At 37.3% G+C, this 21,602-nt stretch overlaps 1 protein-coding gene across 2 annotated transcripts in view; it reads right to left on the minus strand.

Annotated features, from left to right (window-relative positions):
- Positions 1–8,187: 8,187 nt before the first annotated feature.
- The window catches only part of HBS1L (HBS1 like translational GTPase), an 87,087-nt gene continuing 73,672 nt past the window's right edge, over positions 8,188–21,602 (minus strand). For both annotated transcript variants that reach the window (XM_069599276.2, XM_069599277.2), the window contains exons 13-18: positions 21,083–21,187; positions 18,001–18,091; positions 17,483–17,591; positions 13,440–13,540; positions 10,737–10,881; positions 8,188–8,847 (exon numbers count right to left, since the gene is read on the minus strand). In XM_069599276.2, coding sequence (XP_069455377.1) covers positions 8,836–8,847; positions 10,737–10,881; positions 13,440–13,540; positions 17,483–17,591; positions 18,001–18,091; positions 21,083–21,187 — 563 coding nt within the window. In that variant the 3' untranslated portion in view covers positions 8,188–8,835. The remainder of the gene's footprint in view (positions 8,848–10,736; positions 10,882–13,439; positions 13,541–17,482; positions 17,592–18,000; positions 18,092–21,082; positions 21,188–21,602) is intronic.

The raw sequence follows: 21,602 nt of genomic DNA on the forward strand, positions 1-21,602 counted from the left end.
AAAGGCATCTGTCTGTATCATGTTATTGGGTACCAGACCGATAGTGCCAGGCCCTGAACAAATTTACTCATTTGTTCCACACAAAAACCTATAGAAAGCAAATTTCCCCTCTTTTGTAGAAAAGCCAGCTTCAGAGAAGTGAAGTCCCAAATGGCATAGTTGGTAAGGGTAAACAGTCATTTTGTCTCCAAGTTGCCTGCTTTTTCCTCAGTGCATCCGTCAGTGTCTTCACCATCAGAGGTGGTTGAGGGCAGACTCTCTCTTTCCACCACCCACCATCTTCTACCTTGACTGTCTTGTCGCTACACTGTCCATCCTGAAACCAGGGTGGTCGCTGCAGCAACATCTTCCCCAGACATGCTATGAAGATAATAACATCAGCCAAAACTACGCATGATGTGTATAACACAACCAGGATTCATGTCCGTGATGTAAGCATTTCTGCAAATAGGTAAGAGAAATGAACAACCCCATAGAAAAGACAAACAAAGGATAGTGTGAAACTGTTAGTCTCTCAGTCGTGTCCAAATCCTTATGACCCTGTGGACGTTAGCCTGCCAGGCTCCTCTGTCCACAGAATTCTCCAGGCAAGAATACTGGTTGCCATTTCCTTCTCCCCGGGATCTTCCTGACGCAGAGATCAAACCCAGGTCTCCTGCATTTCAGGCAGAGCCTTTACCTTCTGAGCCACCAGAGAAGCCCCAAGCAAAGGAAAGGAAAAAGCAATTCACAGCAGAGCGAACAGAGCAGGCTAATGAGGCTGTGAAAAGATGCTACATGTCACTGTTAAGCAGGGAATGTGACGGACTAAAAGGAGCTATGTTGCCAAGCCGACTGGAGAACAGCTTCCCTTTTAATTTTTTAATATGGCATTTTTGTTGCTTATTTGATTTTTGGTTGCTGGGTCTTTGTTGCTGCATGCAGGCTTTCTCTAGTTGCAGTGCATTGCTTCTGGCATCAGTGGCTTCTCTTACTGTGGAGCACAGGCTCTAGGCACACGTGCTCCAGTAGTTGCAGCTCTCAGCCTTAGTTCCCCCACAGCACGTGGAATCTTCCGCGACCAGGGATCAAGCCCATGTCCCCTGCATTGGCAGGCAGATTCTTGTTCATTGTAGTACCAGGGAAGCCCCAAAACAGTTTCTTTTTATGTTGAAGTATAGTTGCTTTACCATGTCGTGTTAGTTTCAGATGTCTACTCTTTTTAAGATTCTTTTCCCTTATAGATTATTATAAGATACTGAATAGAGTTCCCTGTGCTACACAGCATGACCTTGCTGCTTATCTATTTTATATATGCTGCTAAGTAGCTTCAGTTGTTTCTCTTTGTGACCCTATGGACTATGGACCATCCCTCTTGTATATGCGATTCTCCAGGCAAGACCACTGGAATGGGTTGCCATGCCCTCCTCCAGGGGATCTTCCCAACCCAAGGATGGAACCTGTGTCTCTTGCATCTCTTGCATCTCCTGCATTAGCAGGCAGGTTCTTTACCACTAACGCCACATGGGAAGCCTTTTACGATCAAATTGGCAACATCTGCTGGATCATCAAAAAAGCAAGAGTTCCAGAAAAACATCTATTTCTGTTTTATTGACTATGCCAAAGCCTTTGATCACAATAATCTCTGGAAAATTCTGAAACAGATGGGAATACCAGACCACCTGACCTGACTCTTGAGAAATCTGTATGCAGGTCAGGAAGCAACAGTTAGAACTGGACATGGAACAACAGACTGGTTCCAAATAGGAAAAGGAGTACGTCAAGGCTGTATATCGTCACCCTGCTTATTTAACTTATATGCAGAGTACATCATGAGAAACGCTGGGCTGGAAGAAGCACAAGCTGGAATCAAGATTGCCAGGAGACATATCAATAACCTTAGGCACCACCCTTATGGCAGAAAGTGAAGAAGAACTAAAGAGCCTCTTGATGAAAGTAAAAGAGGAGAGTGAAAAAGTTGGCTTAAAGCTCAACATTCAGAAAACTAAGATCATGGCATCCGGTCCCATCACTTCACAGCAAATAGATGGAGAAACAGTGGAAAACAGTGGCAGACTTTATTCTGGGGGGCTCCAAAATCACTGCAGATGGAGATTGCAGCCATGAAATTAAAAGACACTTGCTCCTTGAAAGGAAAGTTATGACCAACCTAGACAGCATATTAAAAAGCAGAGACATTCCTTTGTCAACAAAGGTCCCTCTAGTTGAGGCTATGGTTTTTCCAGTAGTCATGTATGGATATGAGAGTTGGACTATAAAGAAAGCTGAGCGCCAAAGATTTGATGCTTCTGAAATGTGGTGTTGAAGACTCTTGAGAGTCCATTGGACTGCAAGGAGATCCAACCAGTCCATCCTAAAGGAAATCAGTACTGAATATTCATTGGAAGGACTGATGTTGAAGCTAAAACTCCAGTACTTTGGCCACCTGATTTAAAGAGCTGACTCATTGGAAAAGACCCTGATGCTGGGAAAGATTGAAGGCGGAAGAAGAAGGGGACGACAGAGGATGAGATGGTTGTATGGCATCACCGACTCAATGGACAAGTTTGGGTGGACTCCGGGAGTTGGTGACGGACAGGGAGGCCTGGCGTGCTGCAGTCCATGGGGCCGCAGAGTCAGGTATGACTGAACAACTGAAGCGTGTATCTGTTAATTTCCAATTCATCCCTCCCCATCTTCCCCTTTGGTAATCATAGTTTGTTTTGTGAGTCTGTTTGTAAATAAATTCATTTGTATCACTTTTTTAGATTTCACATGAGTGATATGACATTTGTCTTTTGCTGTCTTATTTAATACTTCACTCAGTATGATATTCTCTAGGGCCATCTGTATTGCTGCAAAGGGCATTATTTCACTCTTTTCTATGGTGGAGTGATATTCCATCATGCGTGCATACCACATTTTTATTCATTCATCAGTCGATGGGCATTTAGGTTGTTTCCATGTCTTGGCTTTTGTAAATAGTGTTACCATATTTATTTCACTATTAATTTAACTGGTTTCAATATAAGGGAAGTGGGATCTTCTGAAAGCTAAAAGCTGACCTGGCACTCACAGCTGGGCTATGGTGTTCTCCTATTGGACACTGCTAATTCTTAAATCTGGGACATCAGACAAGGTTATTCTGCGCTCCTGATGAAGTGAGTTAAGGAACACTAGACACGCCTGAGCAGATTAACATCTCCCTCTAAGGCTAACACAGATGACTGCTGCTACTTTACCTTATTCCCTTCTTCTACTTCCTAGATGAAAGTTGATCAACTACAGAATTACTCCCCTTTCTGACAGTGCCCAATCCAGAAGAAACCGTTGTTCACTTGAGCCCTCCCTTCTAATTACCTGCATGTGCTCAATTCTTTACACCTTCTTATTGTGAAGTACCTAGACTCCACGGTGTGTGGTCTCTGACTGTGACAAGTGTCAATAAAATAATTTTGACTATAGTTGTGTCCTGTGGCCTTTGATGACATCCATAAATGATGGGCATCACCACATACTTGCTAAGGAATTGTCTACCATAATATCCCCAATCTAAATTGTGAGCTATCTCTTTATGATCTCAGCATTTTAAATCCTGCCTCCCCAATCCCTCACCCCTCTCCCAGGACATCTTTTGAGATCCTTACCCCAACCTATAAATAATGTCATAGCTGAATAACAATGTGTGGGTTACAGTCCCTTTAAATTTTATGTATTTAGCTTCTGTGTCCTTTTGTATTTTGGGATTTAGTATTGTAGGAAAATCTAAGGCTAATTTTTTGTTTCTTTGAAGATGAATTTTGGGAGAATTTTGTATTGTTCCCAAGGCTTATTTAATCTGGTTGTAATTCTTTTGTGATGTTTTACATAAAATATGGTGCAATCTTGGGTTTTCCTGTTCATTATTTTCACTTATCTGCATTCTAGGGGTGGTTTTCAAGGACAACTTCTGTACTATCAATTTTCCTGCAACCATTATCTATGTTACAGGCTTCGTTGAATATTTAAATTTTGCTATTACGATTTAGGCTCCATGTAGTCTCTTCTAACCTGTCCTGATCCTTTTCTCAACTAATCAATATCTCCTCACATCTTATAGATACCATGTACCAGTTATTGAAAGAAAACTTTTGGGTCCTGCAATCCGCCTGAAAGGTTTTTGTCTGCATGTGCTCAGTTACTACAGATTTTAACTGCAGGTCTGTTATATATTAAACGTGATTTTTTAATCATCTTTAAATAAACAGAAATATACCCAAGTCCAGAACTGGGAAGTACTAACCTGTCAGTTACCCACTCCATCTTACAGTTCACCTGAGAGCTAAGAGAATCCCCAGCAGCCAGTTGATTGCTCATTACCTTTCTGAAATGCAAACACATTTGAACATTCCAGGCTCAAGAGGGTCACCCCAGTTTAGGAAAGACATCAAATTTGGGCTGTGGTTCACCAGACAAGACGGCAGACAAGAGCAGCTTTCAAGTTTGCTTCTACCAGATTTTCGTTTTCCTTCACTATAAAAAAATAGCCCCTTCACACACAGCATTATAATAGAAACAAAAGCTTGTAATCCTCTGACAATACAGGTGCAAAGAAATGAGAATCATTGACAACATTACCACCAGGATTAATTCTTTCATGCATTTAACAATTGCACGTAAGAAGGACCACACCAGTTGCTGAAACAGAATCAGAAGGAAAACAGGTCTCTTTCCTCTTGGAACTTACATTTCAGTGGAAGGAGAAAACAAAAACTAATCATACAAATCAATATACAATTGAACCCTGAAAGTATCCCAAGGAGAGACAGGTCCCATGGAAGCACATATTAATAGTAACCCATTTTCCTTATACTACTTAGAGGCCAGGGGCTCCCTGAGAAAGGGGCGATAAGCTGGAACACAGGATCAGGAGCTAATGTTCCACAGTGCTCTGATTAATTATCACACATGGTTACATGGTTCATCTCATCCCTAGTGAGTCTCTATTTTTTCCTTTTAAAAGTTTCGAATACCTTTGGAATTTTCAAAGAACCAAGCTGTAAATTACTTGATCCGTTCTACTTTTGCTCTGCCAGCAAGATCCTAGGCCCTCTAAGAAGGGCTCCGAGTATCTTCAACAAGGGTCGCTGCTGGCCTCGTCTTGCCGCTTGGACTGGTCCTCATGTCAGTGTGGTTCTACTGACTTGTGCCAGCTATGGCCCCACTGTTAAGATTCTCACTGGTGTGGCTCTTGTTGCTGGAGGTGGGTGGGTTCTCAAGGATGGTTTTCAGTGTTGGTGGGATCTTAAAGTTGCTGTTGTGTCTAAAAGCTGCCCTCGTGGATGATTTTGCCAATGCAAAACATGACCTGTCTCCCTCCACTAATTCTGAACTGGTCGGAGATTGTGGTTTACAGGTTGGATTACTTTAACACAAGAGGCTCTCTTATGTTAAGTACAATCTTACTTCAGTGTTAACCTAGTCCCTCTTCACCTAGTCCCTCCTGCCTTGTTTTTAGGGTGCATTCTTCCTAAATGCCTTCATACATTAATTCTCACTTGCAGTTTGTAGTACCAAAACCCCCTGGCTGAACTGTCAGTCCCACAAAGACCTAAGCTGCAGAGCTCTCTTCTGTGCCTGGAATAAGACAAACTCACACTAAGGAGGAAAGAAGGAATGTTTTTGTATTTACAGATTTCTCTGGATGTTTTAGAGGGAAGCTGGAAAACAGTGACCCAGTAATTTTTATCGAGTCTTCTTATCTAGAAGCTTTTTATAACTCTTGACTGTTGCTGAAGCTCCAATACTTTGGCCACCTGATAAGAAGAGCTTCCTCATTGGAAAAGACCCTGATGTTGGGAAAGATTGAGGGAAGGAGAAGGGGGTGGCAGAGGATGAGATAGTTAGATAGTCTTAGCAACTGAACGGACATGAATTTGAGCAAACTCTGGGAGATAGCGGAGAACAGAGGAGCCTGGCATGCTCCAGTCCATGAGGTTGCAAAGAATCAGACACGACTTAGTAACTCAATAAGACCATAATCTTGACTAACTCCTATACACTGATGTTTGTAATTTTATATTTTTAAATAATTTTAAAGCAATATTTCTATCAAAAAAATTCTTGATTACGTTATAAAATGAAAAGAGCCTAATGATCACAACTCCAAAGTATGCATGAGAGACAGAAAAGAAATACATCGAAACGTCAGCAGCAATAATATTTCGGCAATACTACTATAGGTCAGTTTTATTCTTCCTTCCACTTTTCTTTATTTTCCAAATTTTCCAGAGTGAATGATTACATTTTAGCAACGCTTAAAATGACTAGTTTGTGTACTCACGGGAGAAAAAAAGGACTATGTCCAGAAGTTGTTTTCTAAACCAATATTCGAGTTTCTAAAATTCAAGAATGAATGTGTGGGAAAACACTATCAAGTCAAACTGTGGATCCGAAATCTTTTCAAGCCTGGTTACCAAACAGGCAACTGATCCACTGGAGACCCATGAAGAGTTGAGATAAGATGACAAAGCCACTTGTGTGAAGAAAGAGTGACCATAAACAGGAAGGAGAAGCAGAGACAAGAAGTACCTGAAGCAAAATGACCCAACATGAACATACTATTTTGTATGGGTAAGTCTCAGGGGAAGGATTTCAGACCAAACCAAGCTTGGGCATGCTTGCTGGACACCCTGTCACTAACCTGTCACAGTGGGTCCTCTTAATATCACCACCCCCTCAACAACAATTCATATAAACATAATGTAAATAAAAGGATCACTTCATCACAACTGAATGAAGAAATAAACTCATTTCTACTACTGCTACTATTACTTGTTTTATGCTAAATTTTTACTTAAAATTCTTAATGCTATACTATCGTGCCCTTATATATGATACAGAGCAGATGTGTTTTTGCATCCCACCCCCGCCTCCACTCCCCAATCCATTTCCCCTTCCTCATAGCATCCTGAATTTCCTTCCATCCCTTCCACAATCCTCAGCTATGTGCTTTGGATGAGATTTACATCATACCCAAAGGATGCTCCAAGGAAAGAAATTAAACATAATTACAGTCAATGGTAAGATGTTTTTAGGCCTTCTGGAAAAGACACGTTTTAGCCTGTCTGTGTGCTTGATGGAGGGTCTGAGGATCTAAATGTGGAACTACAGGGGTTCCGTATGGAGTCTGAGGATAAAACCCACACTGGAAAAGGGAGAGTACAGATAAGTTTTTATATGACTCTGTGACTCAAGCAAGGCCAGGGCTGAAAGCCAGGGCTACTGCTGAAAAACCAGGGCTCTGCTAGTCTTTCTTTTTCGCTTGATTCACTTAAAGTTAGGTTTCCATCAGATTATCCACAGTGTGCTTCGTCACTCAGTTGTCTGACCCTGTGCGACCCTTTGGACTGTAGCTTGCCAGGTTCCTCTGTCAAGGGATTTTTCAGGCAAGAATACTGGAGTGAGTAGAAATTTCCTTCTCTAGGGGATCTTTCCAACCCAGGGATCAAACCCACGTCTCCAGTGTCTCCTACATTGCAGGCAGATGCTTCACCTGCTGAGCCATTCTGTCAAATGTATCTGTTAAATTTCTGATTAACATAGTGTATAAACAAAACACTTTCTTGCCTCAGTTACATTTACTCTTGTGACAGCTACACATATATTTTTCAGTAAAAAAAAATGTGCTCATCTTATGATGGTCCACCAAGCAGCACATTTATGGTCTGTACATCTTACTAGACTTACTCTTCAATAAAGAAGAAATGCTATTGAATATGGTAAGCCATCAATATACAAATTATATCATTTCCCAATTAAAAAAAAAATTCTATCATATGGTCCATCAGATCAGGGTCCCAGGCTCAGTTAAGGACAAGATCTACTCCAAAGCAACTGTACCCAGAAGGGAGCTCAACGAATACTTGTTCACTAAATATATCTTGGAGTCTGCTCAAACTTTAAAGAAAAACAAGACTCTTACTCATAGGGGACTTGTAATCTATACAGTATACAAGATGAAGTCATTATACATGGAATTATGGAAGTGAGAATGGGAAAAATAAAGTTATGGTTGGAAATGGATGAGATTAAATTTGCTCTGTTAGGATAAAAAGCAAGAATTCACATGAAAGAGTCGGGAAACTCGTAGGCGAAAAAGATTCCATAAAACCCAAGTCCTACATGGAAATCTCATAAACATCAATGAAACCACAACACGTTTTGCTGTTATGCTCAAACTAAGACATTTTATTAGCTAGCTTTACATCTTAAATATTATCTCTGTTACCAAAGGAACAATTTCCACTAATTCCAAACTAAGCTTTCAAACGGTTGCTTGCTGAAGGAAGAACACTCTTATGCTCAACACCAAACGCCTTAATTATAACCTTCAACAAATCTTTCCTTAGAGTTAACTAAAAAACTATTCAGCTCAAATATTAACTACCTCAATAATCCATTTTAGCTATTTTTCCTTAAAAATGTGTCTTGTAGAGTTGAAATCAAAAGAGAAAACTGTAAACATTTGTAGTTTGGCTGGAAGTAGAGTTCACTTCATGATGATTCAATGTCTTCTAACATATTGCTGATAGCTTCCATAAATCTCAGTAAGGTAAATCCATTACTAATATTTCAAAGGAAAACGCTAGTTTTTAAAATCAAAGTGCAGTATTAGCCTTTCTTTGTCAGTTGGCAACTTGAAATTTTTGTAGAGCTGATGAATACTTCTTTGTGGTTGATCATAGCTTTAATTTTTTCTCTCACTTAAAAAAAATATCAATTGCACATTGTTGCTTTAACTGAGTCACTGGAGTCTTTCAAAATGGAGATTAGCTATCTCATTACATTTAGAAACATGGTAGAAATTCTGACCCATCAATCTTTTATCTGTAAAAGAAAAAAAAAGTATTTGCTATAATTTAACCAATCACATTACACAAAAGGAACCACCAACAGCAAACAAAAGGAAAATGGCAGTGGAGTAATCATTGTATCAGATAGAACTTTTTGTTTTTCCTGCAACTTTTCTCCTTTCCTAGTCATGTTATTTGAGATTTTCTATAATCTCTCCATAATTTTCCACAAGAAACTGCATCTTATTTTTAGAATGCTCTTTTATAAAGAATATTTTGACAAATTAAATGCAAGGCTAATGACAAAGATATTAGGTAACATTTACTGAACTCTTTCTAAATGCCAATCACTGTGCCAAGTGCTTTATACAGATCATTTCATTTCACAACTCCAGAAAGTGGATTCTATTACCCTGTTTTCATAGATGAATCAATGACAGGAGAAATGCTGTGCTTCTGCAGCTAGGAATTAGTGGAGTAATAACTCAAACTTGGGCTTATGTTGAACTCCAGAGCCTTCTATGACACAGGTATGTATAACTGAATTTTGATGCAACATGAAGCCCGTGTCAAAAGTATCCATCCAGTTAACTGAAGTGAGTAATTTTTATGCAGAAAACAATCATAAGAAGTAATGAAGCCCCTTTTAAAAATACATGCATACCTCAGAGATATTGCGGGTTTGATCCCAGACCACTTCAATAAAGTGAGAATCACAATAAAGTGAGTCATAGGAATTTTTTTTTTTGGTTTCTCACTGCATAGAAAAGTTACATTAATACTATGCTATAGTTTATTAAGAATGTAATAGCATTATGTTTTAAAAAACATGTACATACCTTAACTTAAAAACACTTCATTGCTAAAAATTGCTAATCACCATCTGAGCCTTGGGTAGTCATAGTTTTTTTTTGTAACAGCAACATCAAAGATTACTGATCACAGACACCCATAACAAATATAATGCAAGTGAGTGTCAAAGTCACTGTTGTGTCCAACTCTTTTTGATTCCATGGACTGTAGCCCACCAGGCTCCTCTGTCCATGGAATTCTCCAGGCAAGAATACTGGAGTGGGTAGCCATTTCCTTCTCCAGAGGATCTTCCCAACCCAGGGATTGAATTCAGGTCTCCTGCATTAAGGCAGATTCTTTACCATCTGAGCCATCAGGGAAGCTCAACAAAGATAACAAATAATGCAAAAGTCTGAAACATCTCAAGAATTACCAAAATGTGAAACAGAGACATGAAGTGAGCAAATGCTGTTGGGAAAATGGCACGTATAGACTTGTTTGAGGCAAAGTTGCCATAAACCTTTATCTCTGAAAGAATGCAATATCTGCAAAGTGTAATAAAATGAGGCATGCTTGTATTCATAAGATCTATATTAACATATCATACTGTGGAAGAAAATTAAAGTTAATGAAATTCTCGTTCATTTCTGGTTATCTTCTCCAAAACTCAGCTGTACCTACCTTATCCTTACAGATTAGGTATGTTTCAGAAACACTACTGGTATGTTAACTGAACTTTCTGAATGAATGCATTAAGAGCTAGTTATTTAAAGAAAAAAAGTAATGAGGGTGCTTCTGTTAAACAAAACCACTACCCCAATTCATTGACTCTTAAAGTCTGTATTTTCATGATTTGTATTGCATACTTACAGATCTACTTTTCAATGGATTTCCTTTAATTTTGAGCAACATTTCTGGTGGAGAAGATAATCTGGAAGTCTTATTATGAGAAGATCTAAGACCAAACATTTTCTTCTCATCATTCTTTTAATTTTTTAATATAATTTTTAAAATGCTGTTCTAATATCATAACTGTTCCCCTTAAGCCATAAAATCTCAGGAATCATTCTTAAAAGTAGAAAAAGAAAAGACATAATAACCATGGACACATAATCAGTCACTTTAAAATACCTCAGTCACTACACCAGCAGCTATGGTAGAACCACTGTAGCGCAGCATAAATCTCCCCAGCTCTTTAAAGTCTTTGTACAGCTCAAGAGCCACTGGTCTTTGTGTCTGTAGCTCCACTAATGCATTCTGGCCTTTGGTCAACAATCTATTATGAAAAGTAAAAGAAACCAATGGATATCTAATAGAGGTAAAAAATGTAATTAAAACCTGCAAAATAAACATTTCACATTCCATCTCTAAATCAACTTAGTTTTTAAAAAAACTTAAAAAGAAAAAAGGGATTTATTAATTTCTTTAAATGAAAACATATGCTTTTAAATTTGGGGTGGTTGGTTGAAAGAAATGAGAAGAGTAGTTCTAGATTTAAGAAATATTAGCTAGTTCATACATGTGTATGCACATATATATATACACACATACATACATATACACATATTTTTTTAAACAATCCTCCAAATACAACTCTACCCCTTCAAGGATCCTATAATCTAAAATACTCAGGACCTCTGCACAAAAGCCTTCTCTTTCATTTCCTCATGAAATTAAAGAAAATGATGCATTTGCATTTTAAAAGTGGAATGCAATGTCCTATGCCTTCCCCAGTAAAGTTCTAATTGGTAGATTATGTGTTAAAAAGTTATCTTTAAAGAGGACACTTTCCTAGTGCCAACACACTACCTGAGCGTTCTCTCTCCTTCCCTCCTCTCTCTTTTCTCACCTGGGAACAGTGGTTCTTTAACAGAGGTTCAAGATAAAAACACATAAGACTTTTCCACAACATGCTGTTTGTAGGAAATGAAGGCAGATGAGGCATAGGCCTGACTGTAAACAGCTCCATACAAATAAGCAAACAAATAAAAATCCCTGTGCATGGGCCCCATCAGCTTACTAAAAGAAGTAGAACCCAAAGGGGACATTCTGAAACATTCTCTAATTCAATTCTGATGTATTCTAGAAGGCTAGAGGGCAGCAATCAAAAACTCCCCTTCTGAAAGATTGCTTTAGGGACAGAAAGATAGAATAAACCAAGGTTTCAAAAAAAGTATGCCAAAAATTCTAAACATTGGTTTTGGGCAATTTCAGCTTAAGGTCCCATTTGTTAGGATGGTGAACATCTAACATATTCATAATTTGCAGTTAAGTCTGGTTCTAGAAAGTCTGACTCCATCCTATATAAATCAATTGAGTCTACAACATGCTTGAAGTAGAAGAAAAGCAGAAAGGGTAAATGATGTTGGTGCAAAATAAAAGGACAAAGCTACAGATATGGTGATTGGAAAAACTAGCATGATAATATATTAAGACCTAGCGTCAGCATCACTGAACTAGGACTCTGCAGCAGGAGCAGGGAGAGGAAAATTCAGGATTAGATCTGATGAGTCAGTATCAGATTGAGAACTTTCCAAATCACTTTTATCTCAGTCCAACAGCCTAGTTCCTGGCAAAAAATATAATTTATGTGAACAAACTGACTGGATTAGAATCTTGAGCCTGCCACTTGCTAGCTTTGTGATCTTGAACACATTATACAATCTCTCTAAGCCTCAGTTTCCTTATCTAAAAAATGGGAAACATAGTAATGCTTGATTCATATTGTAGCTGAGAATGTAAACCACACAAAAGCACTTATGACAGAACCAACAAAAAAGTGGTCCTCAAGAAGCATCAGTCATGATTAGTTCTATGACAATTCTCAGTACGCTATGGCAGGCACTCATGCTAGAAGCTAGAGACTCAGGTTAAAAATAAAGAACTATCTTTAAAAGAGGGGTTAAGTAGCCTCCTTTTTCTAACTAACTGAGAACAAACATGGGTGTTAGAGTAGTGTGAAGTTCTGTCTTCTACTTGCAACCAACCCTAAATTAACCCTCTAACCACCTCGGCCTCTTACACAGGTGCAAATGAGGAGGAATACCCCAGGACTTAAAAAAGGGGATTTTGGGTGGGATTCCCCATAGGGCTGAAGTAAGGAAAACCCCAATGCTGAAGCAGCCAAGCCAAACTGTGGTCAGTCTTTAGTTGAATTAGAGTAAGAAACTCAAGGTTCTCAGGAAGCACTTCTTCTGAAAAATCCCAAGCCTATCCCAGCCAAAGGGGAATTGTCCACATGCAGACACAGATACTAACGGTAATCAGAAGGGACCGACTTGTCATCACCTCAGCCCGAGGCACCAGGTGACTTTAAGGAGGAAAAAAGGATACTTCCCAGGTGGGAAAAAGTATTGTGTAGGTCACTCTCTCCTTGAGGCATTCTTAGCACAGGGCAAGATTCTCAGGAGGGGGTAACAAGATAGTATAGAAGAACAATCAGTTGGAATTTGGGACAAGTGGCTGGGCATAAATCAAACTCATCTTCAAAAATGTAAGACGGATTTTTTTAAATGCCTTCATCTTTACATCATCGGTATCTAGGTCTTGATAGTTAAATAAAAACTTATATTTACATTTTTATTTACAATTCACACCCATCACTATCATATGTAACAGAAATTATATCAAGCATTCCTACCTAAAATAGGAGCTTAAATATTTGTTTTTGTGTTTTCATCCAGTCCTTTAAAAAAATGATTTCTGGAACAAGTTAAAATAGACTTATCACAAAGAGAATTCACTTATCACAAAAAGAAATATTATACAAATGAATTCATCTGTAAGAAATGTACTTATAAATTGTGCTGGTTATTTACACATTAAAACACTTACTTAGGCTTTTTCTTTGTGACTTCACCAGTGCTTTTGTTTAAGACACTAATCAATCTTTTAATAACAGCGGGTTCACTGACGGTTTGGTAGTGTAACAGCACCTAAAAAAAGAATTGTAACACAAAAAAGTTGTTGGCTGCAGCATCTCTGGCCTTCTACTCTGGCACTCACACTGCATCACATCAGCCTCAGAACTACTGCCTGGAGTCACGGGATCTCCAGCTGCTTCCCTGAAGCCCCACCACTCTCAGGCTGTCCCTTAACTCAAGAGGGGTAAGTTCATAAGAAGCAGTTCCAATCGTTCCTCCACCACTACGGTGGAAACGTGGGTAAATTACATAACCTTCCTTACAGGGTTATGATGAGAATGAAATAACATCAGAGACAGTGCCTGGTGCAGCAGATGTTCAGCAAATGTGAACTATTTCATCATAAAAACGAGGGAAGCGAAACTGTGTAACATTCAGCAGTAGTATTATTCATTGTTGGATAATGAGACTAAAGTATTAAATGGATGTTTAGACAGGCTCTGAAGTCAGGCAGACCTGAATCTGAATCCTTACTCCACACTTTCTAGGCATGTGAACTGGGACAAGTCCTGTAAAAACACTTCCCACCCCTCCACCCCCATATCCCCAGCCTCAGGTCCCTTGTCACTGAGGAAAACCAGACAATGTTATTTCAAAGTGGTGCCCAATACATGGTAAAGCTGAAGTTAACTGATGACCTTATATATTAGCTATTATTTCTCATGTTTCACATGTAAGGAAATTAGTATCAAATAGGTTAAGCAGCAATAATGGTGCCAAAACCACTAACAGAAAAGAACTGTCTTTTCAACAAATAGAGCTGGGAAAATGGGATATCGAGATCCAACAAAATGAAGATGAAGCTTTATACCATATACAAAAATTAACTCAAAATGGTGCAAAGACCTAAATAAAAGGACTAGAACTATGAGACTCTTAGAAGGAAACAGAAGGGGAAATCTTAGTGTTGAGTCTGGCAATGACTTTTTGGATATGACACCAAAAGTAAAGCAAAAAAGAAAAAGAGAATGTTAATAAACTGGACATCAGCAAAGTTTAAGGTTTTTGTGAATCAAAGAATATAAGAGTAAAAAGTAAACCCACAGAATGGAAGAGAGTATCTGCAAATGATACACTGATATGGAATTAAAACCTAAAATATATTTTTAAAAAATGAAAAGATGCTCAACATCAATAGCCTTTAGGGAAAGACAAATCAAACACCACAATGATACAACCCTTCAAAATCATTAGTTTACCTATTATAAACAACAAACAAAAAGTCATCCCCCCACGCACAAGAAAGGAAAATAACTGTTGACGAGGCAGAGGAGAAATCAGAACCCTTGTGTACTGCTGGTAGGAATGCAAAACTGGTTATAGCTGCTGTGGAAAAGTTTAGGGGCTCCTCAAGAGTCAAACACAGAATTTCCACATGATCAAGCAACTCCACTCCTAGATATATACCGAAAAGAACTGAAAGCAGGGGCTCAAACAGATACTTGTATGCTGATGTTCATAGAAGCATCATTTACATCTGTCAAAAGATGGAAACAGGACAAACATCCATCAACAGATGAATGGATAAACAAAAAGTGGTATAGATTTACAATGAAATATTATTCGGTCTTAAAAAGAAACAAAACTCTGATACACGCTACAGCATGGATGAACCTCAAAAGCATTATGTTAAGTGAAACAAGTCAGACACAAAAGGACAAATATTGTATAATTCCACTTACACGAGGGATGTAGAACAGGCAAATTCAAGAGAAACAAAATAGAACTGTGGTTACCAGAGGATGGGAGACAGTATAATAGTAGGAGTGACTAATTAATGGGTACAGAGTTTGGGATAAGGAGAAAGTTCTAGGGGTGGATAATGCCGATGGCTACACAACAAGGTGAATATACTCTAATGACACTGAACTGTATTAAAAGAGATAAAATGGTAAATTTTCCATTATAGATATTTTATCACAATAAAAAAATAAAAATCAAAACATGAGATTTAAAGTCTAATCCATTTGTATGTTTTTTCCTTCTTAAATATATAGAGTTTACCATATAAACAAGAGAAACAAAAAATATGTATTAAAGAACTAGTCCCTAAACGGTGATATTTTAATTGCTCAGGAAGCCTTTTCTTGGTTAAACTTAAAAATTGTGAGTTTCTTCCCACAGAGAATGGATTAAATGACAAAACGTGACCATTGTTTTGTGAGACAAATTTTATCCCGGTATTTGTAAATCAACATATGTGAGTGGAATCTCATAAAGCGGCACTGAAAAACGTTTAATTCATAAAAAAAGCTGCAGCACACAGGAAGACAATATTACTATTCAAAGTAATTACTGACTTCCTGACCGCTCTACCTCTCCACTGGCAAAGATTATCGCTGCTTGAGTAAAAACACAGTAACCAACCTCTCCAGCTTCTCCTCACTGGGCACGCTGCTTTCTAAGAATGAGTGCAAGTCACTCACAGCAAGTTCTTTCCTATCAACATGTGAGTTCTGAATATTTAAAAATCAAGTATTTGGAAAGAAACTTTTTCCTATTTTTTTTTTAGCATGGGAGAAATGAAATATGATTATAAAACTAAAATGCTTAAATGATACCTTACAAATATACTTTCATAAGATCAAGTTTACAAAGAAATTATAAAGAATTATAGCAAAGCATATATTTATCTCAAATAAAGGTGCAAAGGTATAAAATAGATTTAAATGAGCTAAATAAATTTATTCCCAATCTTTAAAATACTATCACTAATTTAAATAAAGTTTAAAGGTCAATTACTATTACTGCCTTACTTTTATTTCAGAGATGCATCAAATGGAGAAAATGATCTGTCTACATTTTCAAAGGCAAGCCATTTAATTCCACTGAGAAACATTTTTTATTGTCGTGGAGGACCTGTACTATATAAGCTGATCAAGAAAAGAAAGATAAGTCTAGTGGGAAAAATGCCATTTGTTAAACAGCAAAAGCAAGGTACCAAACTATAAACAGAGCATGGTCCCAAATATCTGAAAAAAAAATTACACATAAAACAAAGACCTTTCCTGGATAAGTAACAATATAGTATATTGATCCATGGTTTTACACACACACACACACACACACATACACACACACACACACACACGAGTGAGTGAGTGAGTCAAAGTCAGTCAGTCGTGTCCTACTCTTTGCAATCCCATGGAAACCCTATATAGACATACACACACATATATAGATCCATCTATACATATACAGATCCATATATACATAATTTATAGATCCATCAATATAATATATAGATCCATAGTAGAGCTGATTTTGGAGAAAGAAATGGCAACCTACTCCAGTATTCTTGCCTGGAGAATCCCATGGACAGAGGAGCCTGACAGGCTACAGTCTACGGGGTCACAAGAGTTGGACATGACTTAGCGACTACACCACCACCACCATCCCTTTCCCCATAAACGTGTATGTTCAAATGGTGCTAGTCAATGATGACCTGCAAACCAACCTCACAGTTTCAGCACAAAGTTTCCTTATGTCAAGTATCCCCAGAATATACCAGATACCAATGTACACAAAAAAATACTCTGAAATGTAGAGAGTAGATATTTCTAGGTTATGCAATTACAGAATATTATTGTTTTTATTATTGTGTTTTCCAAAATTTTAAAAAAACAAAGACACAATGTAAGAAGTAATCTTTAGAACTCAGCAAAAAAGTATCTACTAATTTCCTTAAATGAATTTCTTTTACTATCATCAGTTTGTATCCTATTGATTATTAAATTTCTTCTCACTTCCTCTTTGAAAATAAATGCGACTTATGGATCAAAATAAAAAGCAAAACATGATTTTCAAATTCTAATTTCTTATTTTTCTGGATTAGAGTAATACAATGGTAGCTGGAAATAACAATAGCATCATCAGTTATAAAGATAGTTACCACTTCTTAGGACAAAGTTACAGTGAATTTATAAAAACAGTAACAAACATTTTGAAACTTACGGGAAATCCTTTAGTGATAGGAATTTCAATATTAAAGATGAGGATTCGGGCTCTGAAACGAGTGCACACCTTAATGGGTTCTTTGGGGACACAAAATATGCAGCCAACACTGTAACAACAACAAAACAAAACAGAAGAGTAGGAAGTTGGGCGAATAATTAAATACATATTGAATACCTCTAAAACCATTTACAAAGTAAAACAATCAAGTAAATTAGGGACTTTTAAATATTCCCTTCTAGGTTAAAGCATGGCTTTACACTGTTATTAACCTTATATCATTCTCACACACTACTGTTTTCCCTCAAAGAACATGTCAGGTATATATACTGATGTGTATTAATTTAAATTTTAGTAGGTTTTACTTATTCTTATACTTCCACAAGTGCCTATTTTTGGCCAAAGGAGATTGAGAATTAACACTCATTCTTTCATTTGGGCTGGAGAACTGCAAACTTTAAGTGTTTTGAGGTTCTACATTCAAAACAATGATTGCTTAAACTCATTTTGTCACTCACTTGATTTTGATGATGTCCATTCCAACCAACGTAAGACTAACATGATCCCCTGCTGCCGCCCAGTCAACAGGTTCATCGTGCAGAGTGATTCCTGGAAATGAGTAAGAACTAAAGCATACAGTGAAACACCTCAATATCAAACCATAACAACCAAAGGAGTCTGGCTGATCTGTACCTCATCAGTCACTACTCATCATTTTCAATATGAATGGATTGAGAGTGAGAAGTGTTAACTGTGAGCGTTGAGGAAAACACACTTCCTCCAGACTTGACTCTTCTGGACCACCACCCTAAACACAGAGTGACTTGCATTTGTCCATAAAAGGCTGATTTCTACTTATTTAACCAAAATTTTAAAAACTCATTTATACAACTAGTAGACTCATTACATAGGCCCCACTGTAATACTTTTCTTACATTAAGGGATGCAGGCATGAAAGTACAGTTCCAGTTATTTTTAATAACATCAAAGATGAGACTGGGGGAGATGCTTAACAGTATTTTATTCTCTTGAGCACTGCTTTAATTAGACAACCACGTCAACAATCTCCTGTGTTCTCTGAGTAACCTACAGGGTGTCAGTACTCAGTCAGATGGTGCCCTTAGCATGCCCCTTCACTATTTCCAGCTCAAGAGAACTGCTTCTCAGAGAGAGATCCACAGCAATAAACAGTTATATGAAAAGGAGATTCATAGTGTAAAAAAATTTTTAAATGATCCCAGTTGGTGCTATATGCCTTTATTACCTAGGGAAAATCCTGGAGTACAAATGCAAAGGGCAATAATACTCAGGTATTTAAAAAAGGCTTTTAAAAAGTTGTTCATATTTTCTGTGGGGTAAATTCCTTTCCATTGTAACTTGAGTCTTCTGCGGAAAAATGAATGTAGGCCAACCACTGGGGAATAGTTCTTCACTGACATGTTTTTAGTAAATTACAATTCACCCATCTATTCCTAAAAGTACTTACCTTTTCCATGTAGCATCCTCTTAAGTGAGTTTCTTTGAGACTCTCTGGGAGTTCAAGGAGAACTTTAAGGGCTCTGAGACAACCTAAAGCTTTATTCAAAATTTCATGTAGGTATACATCTGCATTAATCTGAGAAGAGGGGCCATAACTTTCATCAAGGTATCAAAGAGGTTCCTGACTCCAAAAATGTTAACAATTATGATATTTTTAAATGCTGGCTACAATTTAAACTAATTAAATTTAGTTTTTTCATGTAAATTTAAAATGACCATGTGTGATTTTTGGTTTGAAATGTGGAATTGAAATCAGGAGCTACTCACATAGACTAAAGATTGCCTTCAGCTTAGGATTTAAGAGTTTTCATACTAGAAGTTCAATTATAAAATTTTCTCAAGATAATATATAATCTGATTTCCTTCCCCCAAACATGTTATACTGTCCTATACTGTGATATTTACTTTCTTAAGAATATTTTTCATTGGAGTTAGTTCTTTTTTAACACTCTAAGTGAAAATGTAATTTAGAATTTCCATTTGTTAGTAGCAGATTCAGTCAGTTCTCTTTTTCAGGATATTACTGGTTAGTGAGCCACAGGTATACCCAAAGTGTTCAGACAGAGGGTGCATTAAACAATCAAGTAAATCAAGCAAAAGCATTAGAGTGAGAAATCAGGTGAGAAGGGTGATTCTCACAAAGTGAAGTGGTGCTTCTGCCATGGCTTTCCTTTAAGAACCACTGGATTAAAGATAAGTGGTTGGAATTTTTCTGGTGGGGTAGAAACAGGATGGAAAGAGCCAAAGAACATGGAACTCTCAAAAGTGATCAAATTATAACTCTGGAGTTCAAAAAGGAGCCAGTCTGTAAGGTCCATGACCATGGTTTATGATCATGGTTTGAATTCATGTCTAAATTATTATATTAAAAAAATTTCTACTCTTAAAAAGCTCCTTAACATATAAAGAAATCAGTATTTCAAAAGTATTTCAGCTCTTGATCACTTTAAGAGACAAAAGCAGAGATTTAAACCTGCAAAAACAGGATTATGAAAAATGATTCATTTTTGAAAAGTGTAAAATAACTTTGGCTTTCATTCCCTTATTCATCTTTAAATTTAGATTAAACTCTGTTACCTAGCAGATACTCATTAATTTCTTCTAATCCTTAAAGAAGCAGTTTTTAAAGTAAACAGAGCAATTCAAAAAATATACATTTGAATTCATAAGCTAGTCAGGTACAACTCTGGTTATAAACTATAAATAAGAGTAACAGAAGGACATGACTCAGCAACTGAAGAACAACAAATAGAAGGAAAAATAGGAAAAAATTTAATTTTAACTTTACCGGTAGGTGATAATTAGCTTAAAATTGTTACAAATATTTACATAGAAAGATCTTCAGTTTAATGTTGAAGTCAGAGATTTAGTTGGAAGCTAGATTAAGGTAAGAATAGAATTATAAACTTAAAAGCAGAATTCAAAAAAGAAGAATATGTACATATGGTCAAATGATTAGAAGAAACAGTTACTAGCTATCATGAAAGGTCATGCGTGCAAAAGCAATAATTGTGGCATTTAAAACTAGCTCAATTTCTCTTTCAACATCAGGATTCTCTGCATTTGCATCTGATTTTCTTACTTAGGTCTTCCTGTAAAAAAACTTTTGGGGGTATAAACATGATATAGATTGATAACATAGTAATTCTGAAAATACACATTTCAAAACAACAGACTGTAGCAGTCTGCTTTGCCACTGACTATTCAGTACCAGGATGGGGTCAGACTTAATTTCTGCTACTGAATACTATTTTAAATGTATCTGACAGGTGTCTATACATCTGGTTCAGTCCTATCCAGGCTTTTCAAATCAATGTCAAGAAAAAAGAAAAATACTACCACAGTAAGAATGTTATATGTACATTTATACACACATAGTCACAACTGAAAAAAATCGTTTAATGTTTTCACATTTTTATCTTCAACAGTTAGTATCATTCTGACAGTCAGTTACAATTTCAGTAAGAGGTTATTTACTCTGGAGTTAATAACTAAACTACCTTTAAAAATCTGCTGTCTCAATATAGGGTTGTTTAACAAAAAAATTTTGCAGAGGAATACCTTTTGCAGTACAAGTTTCGTTAGGAGGCATTGCTAGTAGTCGGTCACCAGTTTGGATATAACCAGCTTCAATTTTACCAGTTACACAAAATCCAGATCCTTGATCTGCAAAACATGCCAAAATACTGTTATGGTTTACTTAACAGTATCATCTGATGCTTAACACTGCTAGCTACACTTAGTTCCCTGTATGCTGTGCTAAGTCACTTCAGTTGTGTCTGCTTCTTTGTGACCCTATGGACTGTAGCCCACCAGGCTCCTCAGCCCATGGGATTCTCCAGGCAAGAATACTGGAGTAGGTTGCCATGCTCTCCTCCGGGGGATCTTCCTGACCCAAGGGTCGAACTCGCCTCTCTTACGTCTCCTGCATTGGCAGGTGGGTTCTTTACCACTAGTGCCACCATTTCCTACTAGTTATAAGAAAGCAGTAGTTCAATGAACATTAAGCAATGATCATTTCAGAATTTTAAATGTATCTACTAAATATGGCACACCATATTCTATTTTCTTATAAATAAAA

Source organism: Ovis canadensis, chromosome 8 (assembly GCF_042477335.2).
Source record: "Ovis canadensis isolate MfBH-ARS-UI-01 breed Bighorn chromosome 8, ARS-UI_OviCan_v2, whole genome shotgun sequence".
Taxonomy (NCBI): domain Eukaryota; kingdom Metazoa; phylum Chordata; class Mammalia; order Artiodactyla; family Bovidae; genus Ovis; species Ovis canadensis.